General features: G+C 46.4%; 1 protein-coding gene across 1 annotated transcript; it reads left to right on the plus strand.

Annotated features, from left to right (window-relative positions):
- The first annotated feature begins 361 nt into the window (after positions 1-361).
- Positions 362-22246, plus strand: SCAMP2 (secretory carrier membrane protein 2). Its single transcript, XM_081291564.1, has 9 exons — positions 362-534; positions 12163-12231; positions 12651-12749; positions 14654-14771; positions 15636-15764; positions 16344-16503; positions 17777-17878; positions 21446-21566; positions 21801-22246. Exons 1-9 carry the CDS (start codon positions 478-480, stop codon positions 21933-21935), a joined length of 990 nt encoding a protein of 329 aa, XP_081147690.1. The 5' UTR covers positions 362-477; the 3' UTR covers positions 21936-22246.
- Positions 22247-23391: the final 1145 nt, after the last annotated feature.

The following is a 23391-nucleotide window of genomic DNA, read 5'->3' on the forward strand; positions in this document are numbered from 1 at the left end:
TTTCTTGGAGGATTGTTCTTCAAAGGAGAACCCTTCTGCTTGACTTCTTACCCTTGTCCCCTGCCCTCGAAACTATGTAGAATTTCCAAATTTGCACTCTAGGGAAAGTCCTGTCCCACTTTTGAGAGTTTACTTTGGAAACTCAAAGTTGGAAGGTATCAGACTGAGACAGTTGGGAATGACTCGGATCCGGCCCCTGGGTCCTACTTCTTCTGTGCTACCCCAACCCTGGAAGCATCTACACAGCGAAGACGTGGATGGAAACAGAAAGCCCACCCATAGTTCTCAAGTGGGCTGGGCAGGAGGCGGAGTGGGCCTCTGTGACGTTGAAGGGACACGCCCCCTGGGCGGGCACTGCGCCTGCGCTAGAACGGTTGCCTCGCTCCCGGAAGTGGAGGATCTAGACAGAGCGCCGCTGGGTCTGGGTGCCCGGAGGCAGAAGCGCTCGCGGAGCTTGCCCGCTGGCCCCCGACCGCCATGTCGGCCTTCGACACCAACCCATTTGCGGACCCAGTGGACATAAACCCCTTCCAGGTAGGACCCCCAACTTACAGATCTATTTAGAACCAAGGGCCGCCGCCCGGGCCTTTTTCGCCAGAGCCGAGAGACGTGGCGTAGGAGGGACGGGCTATTTGTCCAATGGGAGAGCTAGTTCTGAGGGAAGACCTATCATAGCGTCTGGGGGCGGGACTAGCAGCAGGTGGAACTGCGAAGGGGGCGGGGCGCTGCAGCTTGGGTAGAGGTGGGATCTTCAAGCACCTGGGGACGTAGTCCTTCTGATTTGGCCCTTCACTGTGGAGAAGGGTACTGGAGCAGGCAGTAGGACCCTTGGGGAGATCCCTTAGTGTCAGGGAGGGTAGCATAATATGACTATTACATTTCTGCAGTCTTGAAAAGACACCTGTCTTGAGTCACCTCAGGAGGTGACAGCAACATGATGAGGAACTTAGAAGCCTACGGTGATGGAGAAATGTGAGAAAAGCAAAGCACTCTCCACCCCCACCACCAGCAGCTAAACTAGCATGTAAAGTATAGGAGAGTCCCTGAGGTTTATTAGGAAAAAAAAATAATAGGAGAGGGTAGGTAGATAGCTCAAGTTTTGTGACATTTGAAGCCATTTCCAATGCCTCTCAATTTTAAAATAGCCTTAATAATTTCCACACCTTGGCTGTGGGTCTAGTTTGGGGTGGGTTTTAGAGGATAGGAGAGCCCAGGAAGAGTCTTGAAGCAAAAGAATGTTGTTCTGATGGACCTAAGTGTAGGACAGGGTAATTGAGACTGTCCTATGAACTGGGCCTGACCTTTGGAACAAACACTCAAGAAAGAAACAGTCTTCCTATCTAAAGCTGAAACCTTCCTGCTTTTGAGCAAAGCACAAGGATGTTCTTTTGCCGGTGAAACGCGGGAACTCCTATTAGCTCATGGCACCTGTGCCTCTTTTGTGTCTGAACAGTTTTAAAGAAGCCAACTTGTGCTGACTAGTGATTTATGAGCACAGATGTTTCTGCTCTGTCAGGTTGTCACTAGGCACGTTAATTCATCCTGTTTGTACTTTATTTTGGTCATTGGCAGCTTCAAAGTTTCCTGCAGTTATCAGGGAAATCCTTGGAGGGGTCCTTCCTGTGACTCACAGCATGAGCTTTCCCACCTTGAATCTCTTCAAAGGTCAGAGCAAAAGAGACTTGAACTAAATGATTATATATTATCAGGAAAGTGAAAATTTTATGATTCTTTCATGGTTTCAAGGTGACTTTTAGCCGATGGAAACCCTCAAGGCATATTTTGGTAGCTTGTTCCTTATAACATTGGAGAATTCTGAACATTCCTGGTAGCTTAATGCTTCTTGACAGAGCTCTTGCAGAGACCGTGTCTCTTATATAAGTCATCTCTATTAGTTGGGTAAGGAAATAACATTTGCATTTCTTCCTGTCAATGCCAATTGGAACAATTTTGCTTTAATTATAAAACTGCTGCATAATACTAGGAAGGCTCCAGTAGCTTTTTAAATGGGTGGTTTTGTTTTGTTTTATTTTTTATTGGGGTGGGGGTTGTCCTGTCAGGATCACAGTTTCTGCTGACATCAGAAGCAGTTGGCCATCCAAAGAAGCAGAGAGCTTTTCTTCACTGTTAGCAGTAGCAGGATTATTTTGACCTTTATTAATAGCTCCTTGAAAGTCTTAAACCACATCTCTGGTCTCAGAAATGATTGTGCAAACTGTGAGAGAAATAACTTCTGCATTCAAGCAAGATAGTCTGCCCATCAGACAGCCCCCGGATATAGCAGGACAGGAAGCAGCTGTTAGCATATAAACCAGCAACATCTGGTAGGGAACCTTGTATGAGAAGAAGAAAACTGGCTGGCTGTAGTACTGCTCCCCCTCATCCTGTGCTGATTTTAGTTTTTAGCATTGGGAATTGAACCCAGGGGCCTTTTACCACTGAGCTACATCCCCATCTTTTTGTGTTTGTTTTGTTTCTGAAACAGGATCTTCTGGGTGGATGGGATTATAGGTGTGTACCTAATTCGTGGTTTACAGTTGTGTAGAGAGAAAGTGCTTTGGAGCTGGGTATGATGGTGAATGCCTATAGTCCCAGGGGCTGGGAGGCTGAGGCAGGAGGATTGCAAGTTCAGAACCAGCCTCAGCAACTTAGTAAGACTCTGTCTCAAAATAAAAAGAGCTGGGGATGTAGCTCAGTGGGTAAGCACCCCTGGGTTCAATCCCTGGTATCAAAAATAAATAAATAAATAACCAGCTTTGGATATGTGGCCCCCAGTGTCCTCCTTGTGGTCACAGCTTCCCTCTCTTAAGATGAAATTGTCTGCTTCCCTGACTGCCAAGGCTGGGACATTGGAAGGGTGCAGCCCTTGGGAGACTGGGTGTGAACCCAGCTTCATTTACTTAAGGTGTTGGCACAGAGCTCAGGAAAGAGCAGGTGGATAGGCGATAGACTCAGAAACTGTCACACCTAGTCAGCCTCCAGAACAGTTTTTTTTTTTTTTCCTGTCTTGTCATATAATGGAGGATTGCAAAAATATACTTAGTGTTCAGAGTCCATGGTTAACTGCTAGAAATGGGAACAAGGTTAGAAATTTGTTTTAACCTTTTCAGTTTCATGATATGGAAACTAAAACATGCCAGAGTCACCAGTAAATTAGTGATGGGAAGAGGTTTAGACCTGGGCTTCATTCTGAGGACAGTACTATTTTAAAAGTTTTTTGTTTTCTTTGTACCAGGGATTGATCCCAAGGGCGTTTACCCACTTATCCCCAGCCACAGCCATTTTTATTTTTTATTTTGAAATAGGGTCTTCCTAGGTTGCTTACAACCTTGCTGAGTTGCTGAGGCTGGCTTTGAACCTGCAATCCTCTTGCCTCAGTCCCTGGGATTACAGGTGTGAACCACTACACCTGGTTGTTTTACAGGTTTTTGAATCTTAGACATTAAACCGTTTTGAGGTTATTTTAGGCTAGCTAAGGAAAGAATGTAACATCATTACTATTATCACCATTCTAGAAATTGGAGTACTGGTAGTGGTGAAAATAGCCAATTATTATTAGTTAAGCTCTCCCCAACCCTCAGGGTGAGAGGGATGAAATAATACAGATTTATTATGTGGGTTTTATGTGCTAGGGCACGCATGCGCGCACAACAGACACACACACACACACACACACACACACACACACACACACACGGAATTGAATCCAGAATTGTCAGTTTGTTAAGCGTATACTCTGCTGCTGAGCTCAACCCTCAGTGTATCCTTTAAAAAAAAAAAAAAGATGTAGTTTTTAGTTGTTGATGGACCTTTATTTTATTCATTTATTTATATGTGGTGCTGAGAATCAAACCCAGTGCCTCACACATGCCAGGCAAATGTTCCACCATTGAGCCACAACCCCAGCCCCCTTATTGTGCTTTTTTAAGGTAGTAGTTTAAACCAGTATATGTTTTGGGTAATGGGAGTTTTGAAAGGTGGTCAGATAGGTTTGGGAATCCCTATGTATTCCTTTTTTTTTTTTTTTTTTTTTCCCTGGTACTGGAGATTTAACCCAGGACACTTAATCACGGAGCCACATCCCCAAAGACCTTTTTATTTTTATTTTTTATTTGAGACAGGGTTTCACTAAGCTATTTAGGGCTTTGCTAAGTTGCTGAAGCTGGCCTTGAACTTGTTTTCCTCCTGCCTCAGCCTCCCAAGTTACTGGGATTACAGGCATGTGCCATCGCACCCAGCCTATTCCATCTTTCTTGAAGGTAACAAGTCTTATTAGTTTGTTGAGAAATCATAAAATAAAGAAATCTGCTCAACTTTATTTGACCCAGCATTTCTCAAGTTATTCAACTGGAACCTCGTTTCTTACTCTTGTGAAAGCCAGTGAAACTCCCGTTGCATTATTGACTCCCTCATCCAAGTTTTTTATCAAGCCCCTATTCACACCCCATGATGTGGGCATGGGCTTTTATGACCCCTTCCTTAAGTGTGGTTATAGTTGGAATTATTAGAAAACTTCCTGCAAAGTAAAAACTATGTGTGGAAAGTCACAAGAGTGCAGCAGAGGCTTACCAAACTCCTAGGAGGAAGCAGAAAACTGCAAGCCAAGTGTTGACCATTTCACAACCTCCACTGGCACACCCCTAATGCCTCTGTTAATTATGGCATGTCTGCTTGGTACTTCTGGGTATTTGGGTTCCTGCTGTGGAAAGATTCTAGGGTGTCTGCCCCCAAAGTAAAGTTTCTCACTAAGTCTTGTCAGGTATTGAAGAAGTGGAAAGCTAAAGGGAGGCACTGTACTGTACATTTTATTTTTCGTAGTTGGTAAAAGTCAGACCACCCAGGCAAATGCCAGAGCTGCTTTCTTAGTTGGTCCTTTTGCCAGATTTTCCCAGAGAACAGTGATCTCAAGAGGGGGAGTAGAAGAGGTGGTGATGCTGAACAGAGGAAGCCTTTCAGTGTTCAGAGTTGCCAAATCACAATCTCACTTTCACACATTGCCTCCTTGCAGTTAAAAGATAATCTCAGTGCTGTGATTGCTTCTCAAGGATTTGAAACATTTTTCTCCTGTGGGAGGAGAAAGTGGTGGCAGAAAAGTGATTTGGGTGTGAAGAAAGTTACATGAAGTTCTCTGCATAGACATGAGGACTTTGCCACGTCCCAGAGAGGGTTGGCTCCAGTTTTAACTGTTACTTTGGGAATTCTTAGAATCATGAAGTGGACCTGGTACAACTGTCCTATGGAACCAGGAGCATTGTCTTAAGAAATTTGAGAGTGTCAAGGTTTTTATATCTTAGGGCTAACTCCAGAAAGCTGCCCAGATGGGAATATTCTTGCCTTTATGGTTTGCACCTGGAGCCAGGCTTGTTAGAATTTGGCTGGAGATTCAGGTGAATTTAGACTCTACTTCTGTTAAATTTTCTCTGGAGCCACTATGTGTAGGATAATCCTATGTTCAGAGAATGGTAATATTTAACCAGGACAAACGAAGGGTACTTGCCATTCATTCAGAGAATAGGGCTGTGCACATTTGCAAGGTGTGACTCAGCCAGTAAGTGCCCCTTTGAGACGCTGACACATTTGTGCAGGTCATTGAGGCCCTGCTGCTATGCAGACCAGTGCAGGAGAGCAAGGTAAATGGGCATGTGGTCATTGGTCAGATAGAGCTTCTAATCCAGCAGAACTAAGAATACTCACTGATAGGACAGCACAGCATGAGTAGGATGATGTCAGTGTGCAAGAGGAACTGTGAGGAATCTTGGGAGGAAGGACAAAGCCATACAGGAATACCCTGGTATTCTGTCTTTGACCCTGTTCTCTCTACCTTCACTTACCATGACCTCAGAATAGCATTCACACACCACTGATCCTAGATCCTGATCTCAAACTCTCTATCTTGAACTTTTAACTAGTATTTTACAGCTCCCAATTGGACCTTTCCGGCTATTTCAACCAGATATAATCCATAGGTGTCTCTAACCCGATTTAGAATCTTCTTAGATCCCCTCCCTACCTACCACACCCAGCCTGAAAAACCTGTTTTTCCTTTCCTGTCATCATTATCTTAGTTAATGGTGGCAGTGTTCACTAGTCACCCAAGCTAGCAACCCCCAGCTCCCAACTCCTTCCTTTCCCTTCCCTTCCCTTCTTGCCCTGCAGTCCTTCCATTTCCCCACCAACCTAGAGTTGCCAAACTGTGGCATCAACCTGAGAAGGTCTCTGGAGTTCTTCCTTCTTTCTCCATCCCTAGCTGCCACTTCTTAGTTCAGTCCTCAGTGTCTCCCATGTTGATTGTCTTGTTCCAGCCAGAGCTCCAGCCATCATCCTTCCGGCATATTCACGTTCCTCACTGCTGCCAGATCATGGCATACCCTGCTCACACATCTCTGGTTGTTACCTATTGCCTATAAGGTCAAGTCCAAACTCTTTCACCCTGGCCTTGCCCTTGTGAGTCTGGTTTCCTGATACTCCTGGCTTCTCTCCACATACCCCACTCCACAGCCTCCATAACCACCTCCTATTTCCTGAACACTTGCAAGCTCTTTTTTTTTTTTTTTGGTGGTGGTGGTGCTGGGTATTGAACTCAGGAGCACTCTACCACTGAGATACTTCCCCAGCCCTTCTTAAATTATGAGATAAGGTCTTCCTAATTTGCTGAGGCTTGAACTTGGGGATCTTCCTGCCTCAGCCTCTGGAGTCTCTGAGCCAGCGTCAGCCCAGTGTGTGTGATGGGGTGGGATTGAACCCAGGGGTACTCTATCAACACTAAGCTACATTCCAGCAACCACCCTCCTTTTTTTTTTTTTTTCTTTTTTGGTACTGGAGATTGAACTCAGGGGCACTTGACTCCTGAGCCATATCCCCAGCCCTTTTTTAAATGTATTTTATGTTGAGAAAGGGTCTCACTGAGTTGCTAAGCCCCTCGCTTTTGCTGAAGCTGGCTTTGAACTCTTGATCCTCCTGTCTCAGCTTCCCAAGCCATTGGGATTACAGGTGTGTGCCACCACACCTGGCCCAGCCCTTTTGTATTTTGAGACAGAGTCTCACTGAGTTGCTTAGGACCTTGCTAAGTACTGAGGCTGGCCTTGAACTTGCTATCCTCCTGCCTCAGCCTCCTGAATCACTGGAATTATAGGCATGCACCCCCCACCACCACCACCATTGTGTTTGTGTTTTTAAGGTAAAAATAACATGATCACATTATAGAAAATTTAGAAAACTGAAATGAAGGCATCCATATTTCTACCAGTCTTTTGCAGCCATTGTTATTTTGATGTGTATTCCTGCCAATCTTTTTCATATGATTATTTTGAAAAAACTGTATTTTAGCATTTATATAACAGAGCCTTTTCTGTATTGTTATGCTGTCTGCATAGCTGTGATTTTTTCTGGCTGTTCAGGCCTTCGAGGGGATGTGCACCAAAACACACTTGTGCTTTGTGTCATTAGATATTTGTCTTGCTTTTTTTCCTCCTTTTGTGAATCCTGGTGCAATGAACATTTCCGTAAGTACAAGGGTTTTTTTTGTTTGTTTGTTTGTTTGTTTACATGTTTTTGTCATATTTCCTTAGATAGATTCTCAGGTTCCTGGTGAGAGAGCTCGAAAGAGTACTTGCGGCTCTTTGTGCCCAGGACCCAGCCAACTCCACTGGGGACAATTTTTATCATTCTGTAACACTTTCTTATTCTGTGACACTAAGCCTCATCTCAAGCAAGTAGGACTTCACCAAGGTTGGTGACTCTGCCTCCTAGAAGGAAAGACTGAGTTTTTAAATCTGTGAGATATTTCTTAATTGTGTTTATTTTTTTTAATATTTTATTTACATTTTAGTTTTCGGCAGAGACAACACCCTTGTTTGTATGTGGTGCTGAGGATTGAACCCGGGCCGCACCCATGCCAGGGGAGTGCGCTACCGCTTGAGCCACATCCCAGCCCCAAATTGTGTTTATTTGAAATCAGCCTCATACTGGGCGCTTGGGGAGAGTGTAACATGGGAAAACGGGGAAAAGTAAGTGGGCTCAGGCCCACATAGAACCTGTGAAATGAATGGAAGGAGATTTGCAAACCAAGGAAAACAAGTGTTTCATGAACCTCAGGAGCAGAGCCCCTCCTCCCCTCTTCTAGTGTCCTCCATCTCAACTGTGTGGAAATGCTCCTCAGCCCAGGTGGAGGCCTGCCTTCCCAGGCCTTTGCTTGCCTTTTCTCCTTCTTCTGGGAATCCCACCTTTCTCAGCCCTCTGGGGTGTCTATCCTCCCTCCTGACGTTACTCTGCATCTCACTTTGGTCCCTAGCACATTCATGAGGTGTGTCCACTTGTTTCATCTATCAGACTGTGGACTCTAGAAGGGTAGGTGTTGTGTCTTTTTTTTTTTTTTTTTTAAGACTTTTTTTATTTATTTATTTTTAGAGAGAGTGAGAGAGGGGGGAGAGAGAGAGAGAGAATTTTTAATATTTATTTTTTAGTTCTCGGCGGACACAACATCTTTGTTGGTATGTGGTGCTGAGGATCGAACCCGGGCCGCACGCATGCCAGGCGAGCGCGCTACCGCTTGAGCCACATCCCCAGCCCCAGGTGTTGTGTCTTGATTGTCCTGGTGTGTTTCTTACACTGTCACTCTTTGCTGAGTAAAAAGAACTGAGTGTAGGAGTTTTTCCTTGTTATAAGTTCAATAAAGGGCATTAGCCAGTCTGAGTAGCTGAGGGGGTTTTAGATTGCTTCTCTCTTTTTTTTAATATTTATTTTTTTAGTTGTAATTGGATACAATATCTTTAATTAATTTATTTATTTTTATGTGGTGCTGAGGATTGAGCCCAGGGCCTTGCCCATGGTAGGTGAGTGCTCTACTGCTGAGCCACAACCCCAGTCCCAGGTTACTTCTCTTTTATAGGTGAAACTTAGTCCTCACCATCCTTTTAAATTACCACTTGACCCACTTAAGAACTAGTTGGTACTCAGTGAGCAGGAAAGAAAGTTGATGCTGTTGGCTTCCTATTTATAACTCAGGGTGAAAGCTAATGGGGCTGGTCAAGTGTGACCCTTCCTTGAAAGACTCTCTGCGTGTGTCTTACCAAGTATGTTTCCCAAGAATCAGCTCTTTGAAGTCCAGTAAGGAAACGAAGCAGAAGCCCTTGTCCATGTTTTTCTGGAGTGGGGTTCATTCATTCAGCCACACAGTGATAAAGCACCTTCCATTTGCCAAGTGCTGTATCAGGCCTGAGGAACCCTTGCTCTCTTCAGAAGTATTGTCTCATGTCCCTAGAAACAGATAGACTTGGGTTCAGAATCTGGTGCAGCTTCCCCTGAGATCTTAAATGAACTGCTTCCCATCTCTGGGCTTGAGCTTTTCCAGCTGCAAAATAGGAATACTCCTCCCTCATAGAGTTGTCATGAGGAGTAAAATGAGGAGATATATGGCAGACTTTCTTAGCGAGAGTCCCTCAGCTGAGCCATAGAACACAGAAGCTGACTTGAGTGACTTTTCTCATTTCTTTCCAGAATGGATATAACATGTGCATTCTAGATGCACAGGAGAGAAATCAAGTCACTAAAGATAGAGGATTCCTTATGGGGCATAAGTCTCTCAAAGAACCAGGTTGAAAGAGGCTGGCAGAACCTTCTTTTCTGATGGCTTGACACAGTGGCCAGTTCTGAAGTGACTAGAATTTCACAGTAACATGGTTATATCGTGAACCTGGCACATAATAGACACAGTAAATGTCAGCTTCCTCTCACAATTCCTCCACTTCCCTCCCTTTCTCACCAGACCTCAGATTCTCTTGAAGCTACCTACAGCTCTCAGGGGGAGCCCAGGTCTCCTCAGATGGAAAGTACCCATGTGTCTTACAGAGTGTTTTAGGCTTCTCTTCCCAGGCAAGTTGCCTCTGACCTTTGGGGCCTCTGATATCTACTAGATCTGCCTCCTGGAAAAAGTGGAGGCATTTTTTTCCTCAAATCTTTACTGAGTTGCTGTTCTGCCTTGGCTCCTTCACCAGGCCCCAGGGAGCAAAAAGGATAAACTAGTCCTAGATGCACTTGGCTGCACAGCATTACCAGCCTGTTAGTGGAGACAAAATCTGTTTATGATGAGCCTGGTGAGGACCTAAGGGCCAAGCCTTTAAGATTTTAGAAAAAGGAAGGGGGATCCATATGGATGGGTAGTCACTCCCTTCATCTTTATCCTGTCCCAACATCCCCTACTGGACTGCCATTGGTATCTCAACATGGGTCTGGAGGTTGTCTATTAAACATGTACACCTTGGCCAGATATATATGTGCCAGCACCTGAAACCACTACCAGGGCTGCCCCTCTGTTCCTCTGTCCTATGGTGATTCAGACTCAATTAACCAGTTCCTTGGTGGGTCTGATTTCAGTGACTTCAGCTCACTCAGTCCACTCTGGGTTGAGTCTGAAAGGGAAACAGATACTGAGCCCCACATCTTCCTTGCAAGAAGTCTGTTAATCCTGAGAGAAAATTGCTACTAGTTGTTCAGCTAAAAAATAACCTCAGAACCAATTCCTCCAGCTCCATGTGGCCTCCTAAACCTCATCTTGTCACTTTATTCAAGTCACAGGAGCCACTAGATAAGAGGTTGTATCCAGCAGAAGGGTCATGGTCACAGTGTCTATTTCAGAGGAGGTTGGAGGGCAGTGGGACTGCCTGGGATGAGGCCTGTCCAGGGACTAAAGCTCTAGGCTGGGCCCTGGGGGTGGTCACACAGTCTCAACTTCTAGTTGCTGGCAGCATGGGTGGGAAGATAAGAATTAGTTAACAAAACAAACAAAACCAGGGAACATGTTCAGACTGACCCTCATCTTCATCTCTGTAAATGTTCAGAATAGGGAATTAGCTCCTGCTTTGAATCCTAGGACAAGTTACTTCATCATGTGAGTGTCACTTTTTCCATACCTATAAACAACTCCTATAAATGGAAGGAGTTGTTCTCTGAGGGTCTGAGTTTGAAAGGAGAACAGATACTGAGCCCCAACACTTTAACAGTATGTTGAAGAGTTGGGTCTATGGAAGTTTCCAGTAGTGCTTTTCTGGTGGATGCAAGACTGAGCCTGAAAGACAGGAGCCTGTTGGCGAGTAGCAAGGGGCTGGGAGTGGGATGCAGAGATTCAGGGCTGGGAGTGGGATGCAGAGATTCAGGGCTGGTGATAGCCTCGCACCCCTTATGGCTAATTTTCCCAGAGCCTCTGCATGGCTGTGGAATAGGACCTGAACCCTGCACCTGTGACTAGGAAGCGGGGAAGATGTAGGGTCAGGGTGAAAACAGACTGTTTCATGCCACCAGGGGTGTTGCTTGGGTGAAGAGAAGGACAGGAATCTTGAGCCAGGGGCCAGACAGGAAAGAGAGGATTAGAAACTTGGGACAAGGTTGTATTCTGAGGACATTGCAGTTTTTGAAAAGAATCCTCCCAAAAACCAGAACAAAAGGTTTTCTTGGCTTTTCATCTGAATGAGCCCTTCATATCTCTACTCCTAGCAAGTATGCCTGATTTAATAAAATTAGCATTGGCAGCCTGCAGCTTTGTTTTTGTTCTAAGACCTTAAACTGTCCTTTAAAAAATAAGAGGAGCTGGGCATGGTGGTGCATGCTGTAATCATAATGACTTGAGAAATTGAGGAAGGAGGATTGCAAGTTCAAGGCTAGCCTTAGCAATTTACTGAAGCCCTGCTTCAAAATTAAAAACAAAAAATTAAAGAGGAATACATACTTCCTATAGAATAATAGATAAAATAGCACAGAAGGGGGCTAAATGACAGGTAAGCCTCCACCTTTACCACCCCATCCACCTCATCTACTCCCCCCACCAAAAAAAAAAAAAAAAAAAGCCCACTCCTGGGAGGCAAGTTCTATGAACCATCCTGTATCTGTAAGGCACTGATGAGCACCTGTGTGGTGCTGCTTCTAGGCCTCAGGCTGGGTCTGGATCTTTTCTGAGATGTCATTTGAGCTGAACTACTTATAGAAAGGGCTAGGGGATACAGCTACAGTGTGGCAGGGTGGCCCAGAAGCCTGCAGGAGAGGTTTTTTGGGGCACTAGGCAGGGATCATCATCCTCACTACAGCCAGGTGTCATGGAGTTGCCTGCTCTGGCCTTTCGCCAGGGCACTCTCATCTCCTCCTGTATCTAATGCCTCTTTTTCACCTTCACAGGATCCCTCTGTGACACAGCTGACCAGTGCCTCACAGAGTGGCCTCGCTGAGTTCAACCCCTTCTCAGAGGTTGGTGAGCGTGCGTGTTCTCTTGAGTCCTGGGATCCTTTGGTGGTGCCAAGATCTCTGGGGCAAGGAACTATGGCAGAGAAAGAAGCAGCTCTGAAAATCTGTAGTCCTCAAGGGTACAATCCTAATATGAACTCAGGGTGGGAGTAAGGAGACATCATCAAAGGTTCTCTGCAATTCTCCTGTTGGGATATATGAACTGGGCCCCTCCCTGAGGAGGGCAGAGCACTAGTGAAGGTTCCTGGGTCCAGCAAGGCTGGGGTTACTGGGTTAGGGATCATATTGCCCTGAACTTGAAGCTTGTTGGCCAAAAGTCTGCAGAGGAAGGCCAAAAGCAAGCCCAGAAGGAGTTCCCCTCACCCTGTGGGCTTTCCACTAGTAGAACTTACCTATTTACCCCTTTGATCTGTCCCACACAGACAAATGCAGCCACAACGGTTCCTGTCACACAACTCCCTGGGCCCTCACAGCCAGCAGTTCTCCAGCCCTCAGTGGAACCAACACAGCCAAGCCCCCAGGTACTGTTGACATAGAATCCATTGGCTTCTCCTGCAGTGAGGGCAGACCCATGACTGGAGCCCTGAGGCTGAGGGGGAACAGAGGACCTTAATCACTGACTTCCCTTCAAGGGTCTTCTTACAAAATTCTTTGGAACTGGTCACTTACAAGTGTAGGGGCTAATTGCCAACTGAAGTACTCACCAGGCTGTGGTCCTTGGTGTATTCAGAGAAAGAATTTGGTCCATTTTACCATTCCAGGTCCTCTTGAAGCCTTTGCCTTATTCTTTATTACTTGGGGCCCAGAATATCTTTATCTTTCTATGGCCCTATTTCTATATCTGTCTCTCTCCCTCTCTCCAACTGGGCTGAGGATAAAACCCAGGGCCTTGTGCATGCTAGGCAAACACTGTACTACCAAACTACACTCTTGGCCCTACACCCCCAGCCCATCTCTATTGATTTTAACCTAATTTATTCCTGCTTTTCTTCATATTTTCCCTTGTCTTTCACCAGATATGGTGAATTTTGTCTGCTTTATGCACAACACTCCACTCTGTCAACTTCCATCCCTATCCCCAGGCTCCTGCCTGAGGCTCCTTGCTGCCCCATGAGTGTGGCCCACAGTGGAATTGTATGTTACAGCTTCTGCCTAGGCAGATTGGCAAGTTCCTGCCTGCCAGATTCCTGGCAGTGGGTGAGCTCTCAGAGAGGCAGATGCTACTAGGAGGAGATAGTATTCTCAGAGACAGCTACACGTGAAAGTTTCCAAAGGTAGGCCCAGTGTAGATGCCAAGAGGGAGGCTGGGCATCTACCCTGCCCACGCTGGCCCTAGAACCCTGTGGAGGTGAGGCAAGCCTTACATGCAGGGATGATTTTATTTCAGCAGTGTGGTGGGCTGCAGGGATCCAGGCCCTGCTCAGATGAAGGCAGGAAAGGGGAAAGGAGACTAAGACCATCAGTGTGGTACTGAGGTCTGTTCTCCTGCTTCTGCCTTCAGTGCTTGAAGTTCACCTCCCAAAGGCAATCTTAGCTCTTTGGGGAACTCCTTTTGGTAAAAGGTGTGTTGTGAATGTATGCTAAGTTTGTCATTCTCTGAGATGACCTACTCCCTAAAGAAGACTGTAGAAGGAACCTGGCCAAACAGTGACAGGAGCCTGCAGGAGCAGGGCTCTGGCCCCATTCTGCTCAGTCTCACCAGAGCGTCACTGAGCTCCCTCGCTCAGATGCTCAGCTCAGCCTGCAGAGGAGATAAAGCATGGACTCTGTACACTGTGAAAGCCAGGCAGGGCTGTGCCTCAGGGCTTGTCTGGGGAGTGTCCAGTCACAGTTCAGGTGATCAGCTCTATTGAGATGGGCTTCTGGAGGCAGCTCCTGCGGGTGGGCAGGGATGGTAGAGAGTTTAAATACAGATCCCTGGGGCTCTATCCCTGACGTCAAGTGACTCCTCTCTGTACTCACTGCTGAAAGCTTTGCACTATTCCCTCTTCACATGCCCACTCCAGGCTCTTCACGTAAAGCATGAGTCTCTGGGTTTCTGGCTTCATTTAGTTTCTTGTGAGGTTTTCTTCCCTCTGCTATAACCCCAAAGGTCATTAACTGAACTCAACGCAGACTCCAGTTTAAGGAATAAGGAGGGTGTCATGGGGGATTCTTTTCTTAGCTCAAGATTAGGGATAAGGGGAAAGGAGAACCCTAGTAATAGCTTAGTGGCCAGAGGGTGGCGTAGGGGCAATGGGGGATAGATCCCCTTGGCCTCTCTATGGCAGTCCTCAGTTTTCCAAGACACTGTGGGGCTGGTACCTCCTCTGGTACTCCCTACTTGATCTTCTTATTTGGTACAAGGTGCCTTTGCCTGCCTTACCCAAGCTGACACTATTCCTCTGTCTCTAATGTCTGGCTGCCCTCCACCCCATTCTCTCAGGCTGTGGCAGCCGCAGCCCAGGCAGGCCTGCTCCGGCAGCAGGAGGAACTGGACAGGAAAGCTGCTGAGCTGGAACGCAAGGAGCGGGAGCTACAGAACACTGTGGCCAGCTTGCATGGTAAGGGAGGCTGCTGGAGCCTCAGCCCACCCTGACTGGTACAGGAATGTCCTCAACCCTGCACAGATTGCCCTCCCAGCACTCATCCTGAGCCACCTTCTTCCTGGGGTAGCTGCAGAACTTCAAGGAATTCTTGGTCTTCTCAGAAGGGCACCAGTCCTAGGGGAGAGCAATAAGTTGGAAGTCTGGAGACCTACAGTGTAGACTTGATGAAGATTAGTTTTGCACTCCTTTCCAGCTCTGAAATTCTTTTTCTTTTTTCCAGTAGTGGGAATTGAACTCAGGGTCTTATGCATTCTAGGAAGACATTCTACTATAGCTACCACCCTACCCCTTTTTAAAAATTTTGATTTAGTTTTTCTGGTACTGGGGATTGAACCCAGAGGCACTTCAACACTGAGCCACATCCCTAGCCCTTTTTAAAAATTTTTATCTTGAGGGTCTCATTAAGTTGCTTAGGGCTTCACTAAGTTGCTGAGGCTGGCCTCAAACTTGTGATCCTCCTATCTCAGCCCCTCAAGTAGCTAGGATTAGAAGTGTGTGCCACTATGCACCCAGCCTGAAATTCTGATTCTTTGATAGCATGGGGCAGGCAGTGGTCCCACAATTTCTTACTCATGATGATGACCCTAGTTATCTTGCTTGTGGGCTTGTTATTAATAAAAATAATTACTTAGACCATTTAGCTCTCTACTTCCCAGTGCATTTGGGCTTCATTATCTTTGAGTGAGCTTATTTAAAGGTGTCTCTTTGGGAACATTTACAATCTTCCATCCCACTCATGCTCCTGCTTGTGGTAGGTCCTCTGCAAACTCTGGTTTGCCTATAAACTGGGCGAGCATGTGCATTTCTCTTTCCACACAGTGAGAGAGAACAACTGGCCAGCCCTGCCCTCATGGTGCCCTGTCAAGCCCTGCTTCTATCAGGATTTCTCCACTGAGATCCCTGCTGACTACCAGCGGATATGCAAGATGCTGTACTATCTCTGGATGTGTGAGTCCAACTCCTGCCCTCAGAGTTTAGGGGTGCAGTGGGTCTCTTTTTGGTCAGCTTATTCTTCTCTGATGTTGAGACTTTCTTCAGACTTCAGCTTTCCTGATACCTAGCTGTGTAGGGACCTCCCTACACAGGGTGCTCTCTTCTTGAGAGGGTCAGTCGAGACCTCTTAGCACATAGAGACTTCCAAGTCCCTGTAAAGCTCACTGCTCTAAAAAGCCCATTTTAGGTGAAAGCCTCTCTCTCAGGCTCCTAGGTTCCTGTGGGTGAGAAAAGAGATTCTGTAGCTCTTTTGTGGGCCACTAGGGCCAGGGAAAAAGTTACTTCCCAAAGATCAGCCATGGAACTTCACTTCCCCATGACTACTTCCCAGAGACCTGGGCTGTCCTGTTACCTCTCAGGAACTTTAATTTTGAGGTTCCTGAAAACCAGGGTTTGGGAACTGAGATTCTTTACTATTTTTGTAGCTGTCATACAGCATGGACCTCACTTCCTCTCCTAGGGAATGGCTTGCCCTGTCGGGGAGCCTTCAGCTGCCTTGGCTTAGTTTGTTTCCTCTCCTCTCCCCTTGCCCAGTGCATTCAGTGACTCTGTTTCTGAACCTGCTTGCCTGCCTAGCCTGGTTCACAGGCAACAGCGCCAAGGGAGTGGACTTCGGCCTCTCGATCCTGTGGTTTGTGATCTTCACCCCCTGTGCCTTCCTTTGTTGGTACCGACCCATCTATAAGGCGTTTAGGTGAGTGGGACTGTGGCAAAGAGTGAGGGTTAGGTTGGCATCCCAGTAGTAGGTGACAGACCCTAGGCCTGGGGTCCCATCCCCCTAGTGTATAATAGAGTGGTATGGAAATTTGGTTTCCTAATGCCACCCAGAGCCAGAGCAGACAAAAACAGGAGCCATTTTCTTCAGTTAGACCTGAACTCTGCTCTAGGCCCTGTCCACAGATGAGGCAAGGAGATCTAGAGAAGGGATATGGAGCCTCATCTGCCATCCCTCTGCACCCAGTCTTGCTGGCAGGGAGGTATTTCAGTTGCTAGGAAGAAGAGTCCTCAGAGAACTCCCCTTGGAGTCTCTAAGTGTGCTTAAGAGTGTTAAGCGGATATTCTTGGTGGCCTCTCTCTTATGTTCACTGGTATACCCCGTTGACTCTTGGGTATCTGATGAGTGCCAGTGCCTAGGTTAGATACTGTGAACATGAATGGGTACATCTCATAGACCCCTAAGGGTTTTGGAATTGTACCTCCGGGTTGATGTTTTCAGAACTGAAATGGGTCAGGGCCCAACTGCATGATCCCATGCATCTTCAGGCAGGACCTGAATACTGCAGGGTACAGAGGTGGAGATGCTCAACCCATAAAGAGCCTTATCTGATATTCCTACTCTCCATTCCCCAGGTCTTTTGTCCATTTTATCCACCCAGGTCTTTCCGGGTTTTGTGGTGTGGTGGTAGTCGTGTTGAACTCAAGGCCTCTATCACTAAGCTGTGTCCCAACCCCAGGCTTACAGTTTTACTATTAGAGATTTATGCCTTTTGCTTAGATTTTTATTTTATTTATTTATTTTTTTAGAATTTTATTTTTAATATTTATTTTTTTAGTTCTCGGCGGACACAACATCTTTGTTGGTATGTGGTGCTGAGGATCGAACCGGGGCCGCACGCACTCCAGGCGAGCGCGCTACCAGTTGAGCCACATCCCCAGCCCTGCTTAGATTTTTATTGCCTGCTATGAAATGCAGGTACTGCAGGAGATGGAGTGTTAGGCTCTTTATATTATCCTTTGGGCGAATAATTTTATCAGGGAGGCGGTAAAAGCCAACCCTTCTTGATTTTTTTGGTAGATATCCATGTGCTTATGTCCTTATGGACAGTGGGACTGGTTCCCTGGGGCCCTGGCTACTTGTCCATCCTGCTTCCTGGCCCCTAGTTAAAATAGATGTCATACAAAGTAAGGAAGGCTCAGGAAATGGCCCAAGCCCTCTCATGACTTCTTATTTCCCTGTCTCTCCACAGGTCCGACAACTCTTTCAGCTTCTTCGTGTTCTTCTTTGTATTTTTTTGTCAAATAGGGATCTACTTTATCCAGTTGATTGGCATGCCTAACCTGGGGACCAGGTAAGACCTGAGGCATCACAGTGGGAAGTAGGCTTTGAATGTAGGGCTCAGCCTCTCTTGCCCTGTTTACTAGCTCCCAGAGAACTCCATGGATGACCCCAATTCTACCACAGTGGGAGGGGGTGGATGGGCCTGCCTCTGGATCTGCCTTGAGTAAGTTTCCTGCTATTTACTCACCATTCTTAAGGTGGTGAGTATAGGTGAACTTGGCTTGAATCCTTAGGGCTGTATGCTGCGCTGAATTATAGCTTCTTCCTCCCAGAGGCTGAGGGATGACCTGGACTTTATAGACACTGAGCTGCAATGTCCAGAGACATTGTAACTGCAGGAGACAGGGCCCAGCTTCCCCTGTGTAGGCTTCTTCCTGCTGTCCTCCCTGAGCACCTGGCTGACTTGAGTTTTCTGGCTACCTTGATCCTCAACTCAAAATTAGTCTCTAGAGGAAAAGCTAGGACTGATAATTTGCCTCTCTGTCCCAGTGCACAGAGGCAGTACAGAAAGGTCAGGCAGGCACTTGGCTGAGAGCCCAAGCCTGGAAGAGTGGCACTATTTTGGTCCCCTCCCTCCAGCACAGCTGGCAAATCCAGAGCATGAGGAGAAGGCTGGCTTCCCTGGCACTCAGAGCCAGTGCCCACTGTCCTCCCACCAGTGTGCTTCCTTCTCACCCAGATCTTTCTAATCTCTCTTTTCGTAAACTAATTCAATTACTCTTTACCCTAAGCAAGATCCTGATAGAAAGGCTGTCATGGGGGGCTGGGGGAATATAGCTCAGTTGGTAGAGTGCTTGCCTTGTATGTACAAGGCCCTGGGTTCAATCCCCAACACCACAAAAAAAAAAAAAAAAAAAAAAAAAAAGAAAGGATAACTGCTGTTTGCCAAGCATGGTGGCATAAACCTGTAATCCCAGATACTCCAAGGCTGAGGCAGGGGAATTGCAAGTTTGAAGCCAGCCTGGACAATTTCAGCAACTTAATGAAACCTTATCTCAAAAAATAAAAAGGACTGAGGATGTGGCCCAGTGGTAAAGTGCCCCTGGTTCAATCCCCAGAACCAAAATAATAATGATGATAATGACAATAACAACTGTTATTCACACTCTGGCCCTGGCCTTGCCCCTCACTGCTCTGCATGGTTCCAACTAGATGTGCTCTGAAGCCTCCAATTGCCTTTCTACAGCCCTTCTGTGACCATTTTCTAATTGTGTTTCACCACATCTTTTTATTTATTGTAAAACACTTTAACAGAATTTGCCATCGTATTTACCACCTTAACCACTGAGGAATGTACAGTTCTGTGGCATTTAGTTGAATTTTTTTTTTATTTCACTCATTTATTTTTTATGTGGTGCTGAGGATCGAACCCAGGGTCCCGCATGTGCGTGACGAGTGCTCTACCGCTGAGCCACAACCCCAGTCCCTAGTTGAAATATTTTATCAGCCCAGAAGAAAATGCCATTTCACATGGGAAGTCATTCCTCATTCTCTGCTTCCATGAACCCCTGGCAACCATTAAACTTTTTGTGTGGCTCCCTTCATGTAGCATAATGTTTCCAAGATTCAGTCATGCTTTAGTATGTATTAGTACTCTGTTCCTTTGTATGACTGAATATTATTCCATTGCATGGATATACTATATTTATTCATCGGTTGATGATCATTTGCATTCATTTCAAAATTCTTTTAGCTATTGTGAATAGTGCTAAGAACGTTTTCTGGGGGGTTTACCAGGGATTGAACTCAGGGTCACTCAACAACCACTGAGCCACATTCCCCAGCCCTATTTTGTATTTTATTTAGAGACAAGGTCTCACTGAGTTGCTTAGCACCTCACTTTTGCTGAGGCTGACTTTGAACTTGTGATCCTCCTGTCTCAGCCTCCTGAGCCACCAGGATTTTAGGTATGTGCCACCACTCCCAGCTTGATGTGAACATTTTTATACAGAATTTAATTTGAAGATCATCTTTTGTGCATGTCTGGGTATATGTGGTGCTGGGGATTGAACCTAGGACCTCATGCATGCTAAGCCAGCCATCTACCATTGAGCTATACCCCTAGCCTCAAGTTTTTGTTTATCTTCCCTTTGTATAGCTTTCTAGGAGAATTGGTGAGTTATATAGTAATTGTACTTTCTTTTGTTGTGTGGTACTAGAGCTTGAACCTAGGGGCACTTTACCACTGAGCTACATCCCCAGCCCTTTTAATTTCTTATTTTGAGACAAGGACTTGCCAAGTTGCTGAGGCTGGCCTCAAACTTGCTATCCTCCTGCCTCAGTGTCTCAAGTCACTGGGATTACAGGCATGTGCCATCACACCCATCTAAGTCTACCTTTAACTTATTTGAGGAGCCTCTAAAGTGTTTCACACAGTACCTGAACTACTGAGCAGTGCATGAGGGTTCCACTTTCTTCATGTTCTCACCAATACTTGTTATTTTCTTTTTAATTTAAATTATTATACCACCCTAAAGATATATTTCACAGTTGTTTTGATTTGCATTTCCTGAATGCCTAATGATATTGAGTACACTTCATGCTTCTTGGCCATTTGTGTATCTTCTTTGGAGAAATATCTGTTCTATTCTTTTGCTAACTGGGCTTTTTGTTATTGAGTTGTAAGGGTTCTTTACATATTCTGAATATTAGACTTTTACTAGATAATGTTTTCATAAGTTTTATTTTCTGTTCTCTACATTAATTTCTCAATGTCTTTTTTGCTGGGTATGTTGGCACATTCTTGTAGTCCCAACTTGGGAGGCTGAGACAGAAAGATCACAAGTTTGAAGCCAGCCTCAGCAGTTTAGTGAGACCTTATCAAAAAATAAAAAGGGCTGGGGGTATGGCTCAGTGGTAAAGTGCCCCTGGGTTCAATCCCTGGTACTGGAAAAAAAAAAAATCCTTTCATGCACAAAAGTTATTTATTTATTAGTGCTGGGAACTGAATGAACCCAGAGCCACATACAAGCTAATAAGCATGAATTCAACCATTGAGCTATAGCTCTACTCTAAAATTTTTGAATTTTGATCAAGTCCAACTTATCTTTTTCTTTTGGTGTCATATCTAAGAAACTATTGCCAAACTTATAATCATGAAGAGTTGTAGTAAGTTTTCAAATCAGGGATTATGAAGATAATCCCTTTTACAGATGAGGATACTGGAACTCAGGGATGTGACAAGGCTGACTAAAGACAGAAGGGGCTATTCCTGAGCTAGTATGAGAAATTTGGTGCCAGGATAAATGCAGCAGGCATTCCATGCACCCCACCCCCAAGGAAAAGGGGGCAGCTGCTACATCATCTTTCTGGACCTCACATGGCTAGAAGATTCCCCATGTGAATCCATTTCTGAGGCCCCAGAGGAGGCCAACCTGGAGTGGCATGGGCTGGTCAGCCCTCAAAGAGGCCTGGCCTCTCTCAGACTAAGGGCTCTGGCCCATAGCGTTCACTGTATTGTAGAGAGATGTCCAGGTGGTAGTTGGGACACAGTAGCCAATTGGAAAAAAAAACCCTTATGGAACTTCTGGGACCCACTCCCACTTTGCCCCCTCTGGCCCCCCTCTTCCTTTTGTAGTGGTTGGATTGCAGCCCTGTCTACACTTCAGCAAGAGTCCTTGGCCGTGTCCATCATCATGATGGTGGTGGCTGGCTTCTTTACACTATGTGCTGGGCTCTCGCTCTTCCTCCTACAGCGGGTAAGTGAGGGCCAGGCCTCAACAAGCTCAAAGAAGTAAGTGCTCTCTCTGGTCTTTGCCATGAGGGGTGTTCCTCACCTCTGTAGTTGAGCCTCCTAGGACATGGATGTGTACAGCACATGCCTCCAAGACTCTTGAGTGGGCAGTTAGGCAGAGTTGGGTGCCTGGGGGTAAGTCCCTGTGGGAGTATAGCTAGAATTCTGGTTGGCCCATCACTCCACCCTCTTTCCCCAGGTGCACTCCTTCTACCGCCGGACAGGAGCTAGCTTCCAGCAGGCCCAGGAGGAGTTTTCCCAGGGCATCTTCAGCAACAGAACCTTCCGCAATGCGGCCTCATCTGCTGCCCGAGGAACCTTCCAGGGGAATTAGTCCTCCTGATTCTCCTCCCTCTGCCTCAGCCTCTTCTCTCTCCTGCCTTCTAAGCTGCACTTTCCGTGGGTGCCTTATGCAGTGGTTGTGCCCAGCACTGACCCGGTGGGGGCCTTGTCATGACTCTTCCTCCTTCCTCATCAACTAGCTCTCCCTTCCCCCTGAGGGATCGGGAGGGAGGGACAGGAACTTTTTTTTACACAAGAGAAAAAAAATAACAAAGATCTTTCCTTCTCTGGTGGTGGTTTGGTAGGATTCTTTTGTCTCACTGGAAGCAGTGGGACTGAAGCTGTCTTCCTCCTGTATGCACGCACACACGCGTGCGCGCGCACCACACACATACACACACACACACACACACACACACAGGATCATTAGCTGGCCTGGACCTACCCTAGCTGGAATTTTCTGTTGGCATCCTGGAACTCATGTCTTGGGACCACAGTCCTTCCCCAGAAGGCCTGGCCCAAATTGGGCTCTACATAGCGAGCATGGGACCCCCACCGTCCTGCCCTGCCTGACTTGGTTGGGATAAACTTCCCAAGGGTTCCACTTTAGGTGAGCTGCAGTCTAGGTATATGGACAGGTCTGTTCCCCAGATCATTCTGGCATGGTCTCTGGGTTTCCAGAGCCTCTGGCTGGTTGCCCCAGGCTCTTCCCTGCCTCATGTTATTCACAAATATATTCATAACCTTCCTGGTGTGTGTAGCACCTTGTCCCCTCTGGCTCTGAGTCCTTTTCAGACTATGAATGTGCAATGGAGTTGGTTGGGATTGAGATAAGGAGGGATAGGACATTGGTCCCAAGTTGTCCCACCCAGCCTTTGGCAGTCTGCTAGGAGAGTGGGTCTTGAATGTTCTGGTGGTTTGTATGGCCCTGTTTGTTCTGACTTCTCTTGTCTTCTAAAGGACAGGTATTTGCCTTAGCCTTAATCCTGTCCCCACCAATAGCCATTTCCATCTTGTGAAACTCTTGAGGGAGGGGGAATCGTTCTAGAACTGTGTCCTTCAGGCAGGACAGATGAGCCATTTTTCTGAGGGTTCCAAACTAATCCTTCAGGGTTCCTTCCACACCCAGAGTAGAATCTAGGTCATCTTCCATCTTCTTAGGAGGTGTATTACTGTGATGCATCTCTGGGAGTTCACTGCCTGCACCTTGTCCTGCAGAGGTTGCAGGATCTGGTGTGTGGGCTGTGGGAACTTAGCAAGCTGGCCAGTCTGCAGATTCTGGTTCCTGGAGCCCACCTGAGGCAGCCCCCCAGACTGTCAGCCCACTTAGGCCTAGAGCCACTCCGTGATAATGACAGCGACCAGGGTTTTGTAAACTCCTTTCTGGTGTTTTTCTCCTCCGTGTACAAATGTAAATGTTTTGTCTAAATTTTTGTGCTTAAATAAAAATAAGACATTTTCAGACAGCACTGGTCCTGATGTCTGGGGAATGTGGGAGTATGGTGTGG

The sequence above is a fragment of the Spermophilus citellus genome (assembly GCF_964194105.1).
Source record: "Spermophilus citellus genome assembly, chromosome: 4".
Lineage (NCBI taxonomy): Eukaryota > Metazoa > Chordata > Mammalia > Rodentia > Sciuridae > Spermophilus > Spermophilus citellus.

Coding starts and splice junctions, on each gene's coding strand:
- SCAMP2 (XM_081291564.1), top strand. CDS start 478: ATGTCGGCCTTCGACACCAACCCATTTGCGGACCCAGTGGACATAAAC. Junction 14,772..15,635: donor CACTGTGGCCAGCTTGCATG/GTAAGGGAGGCT, acceptor CTTTCCACACAG/TGAGAGAGAACAACTGGCCA. Junction 15,765..16,343: donor GCTGTACTATCTCTGGATGT/GTGAGTCCAACT, acceptor CCCCTTGCCCAG/TGCATTCAGTGACTCTGTTT.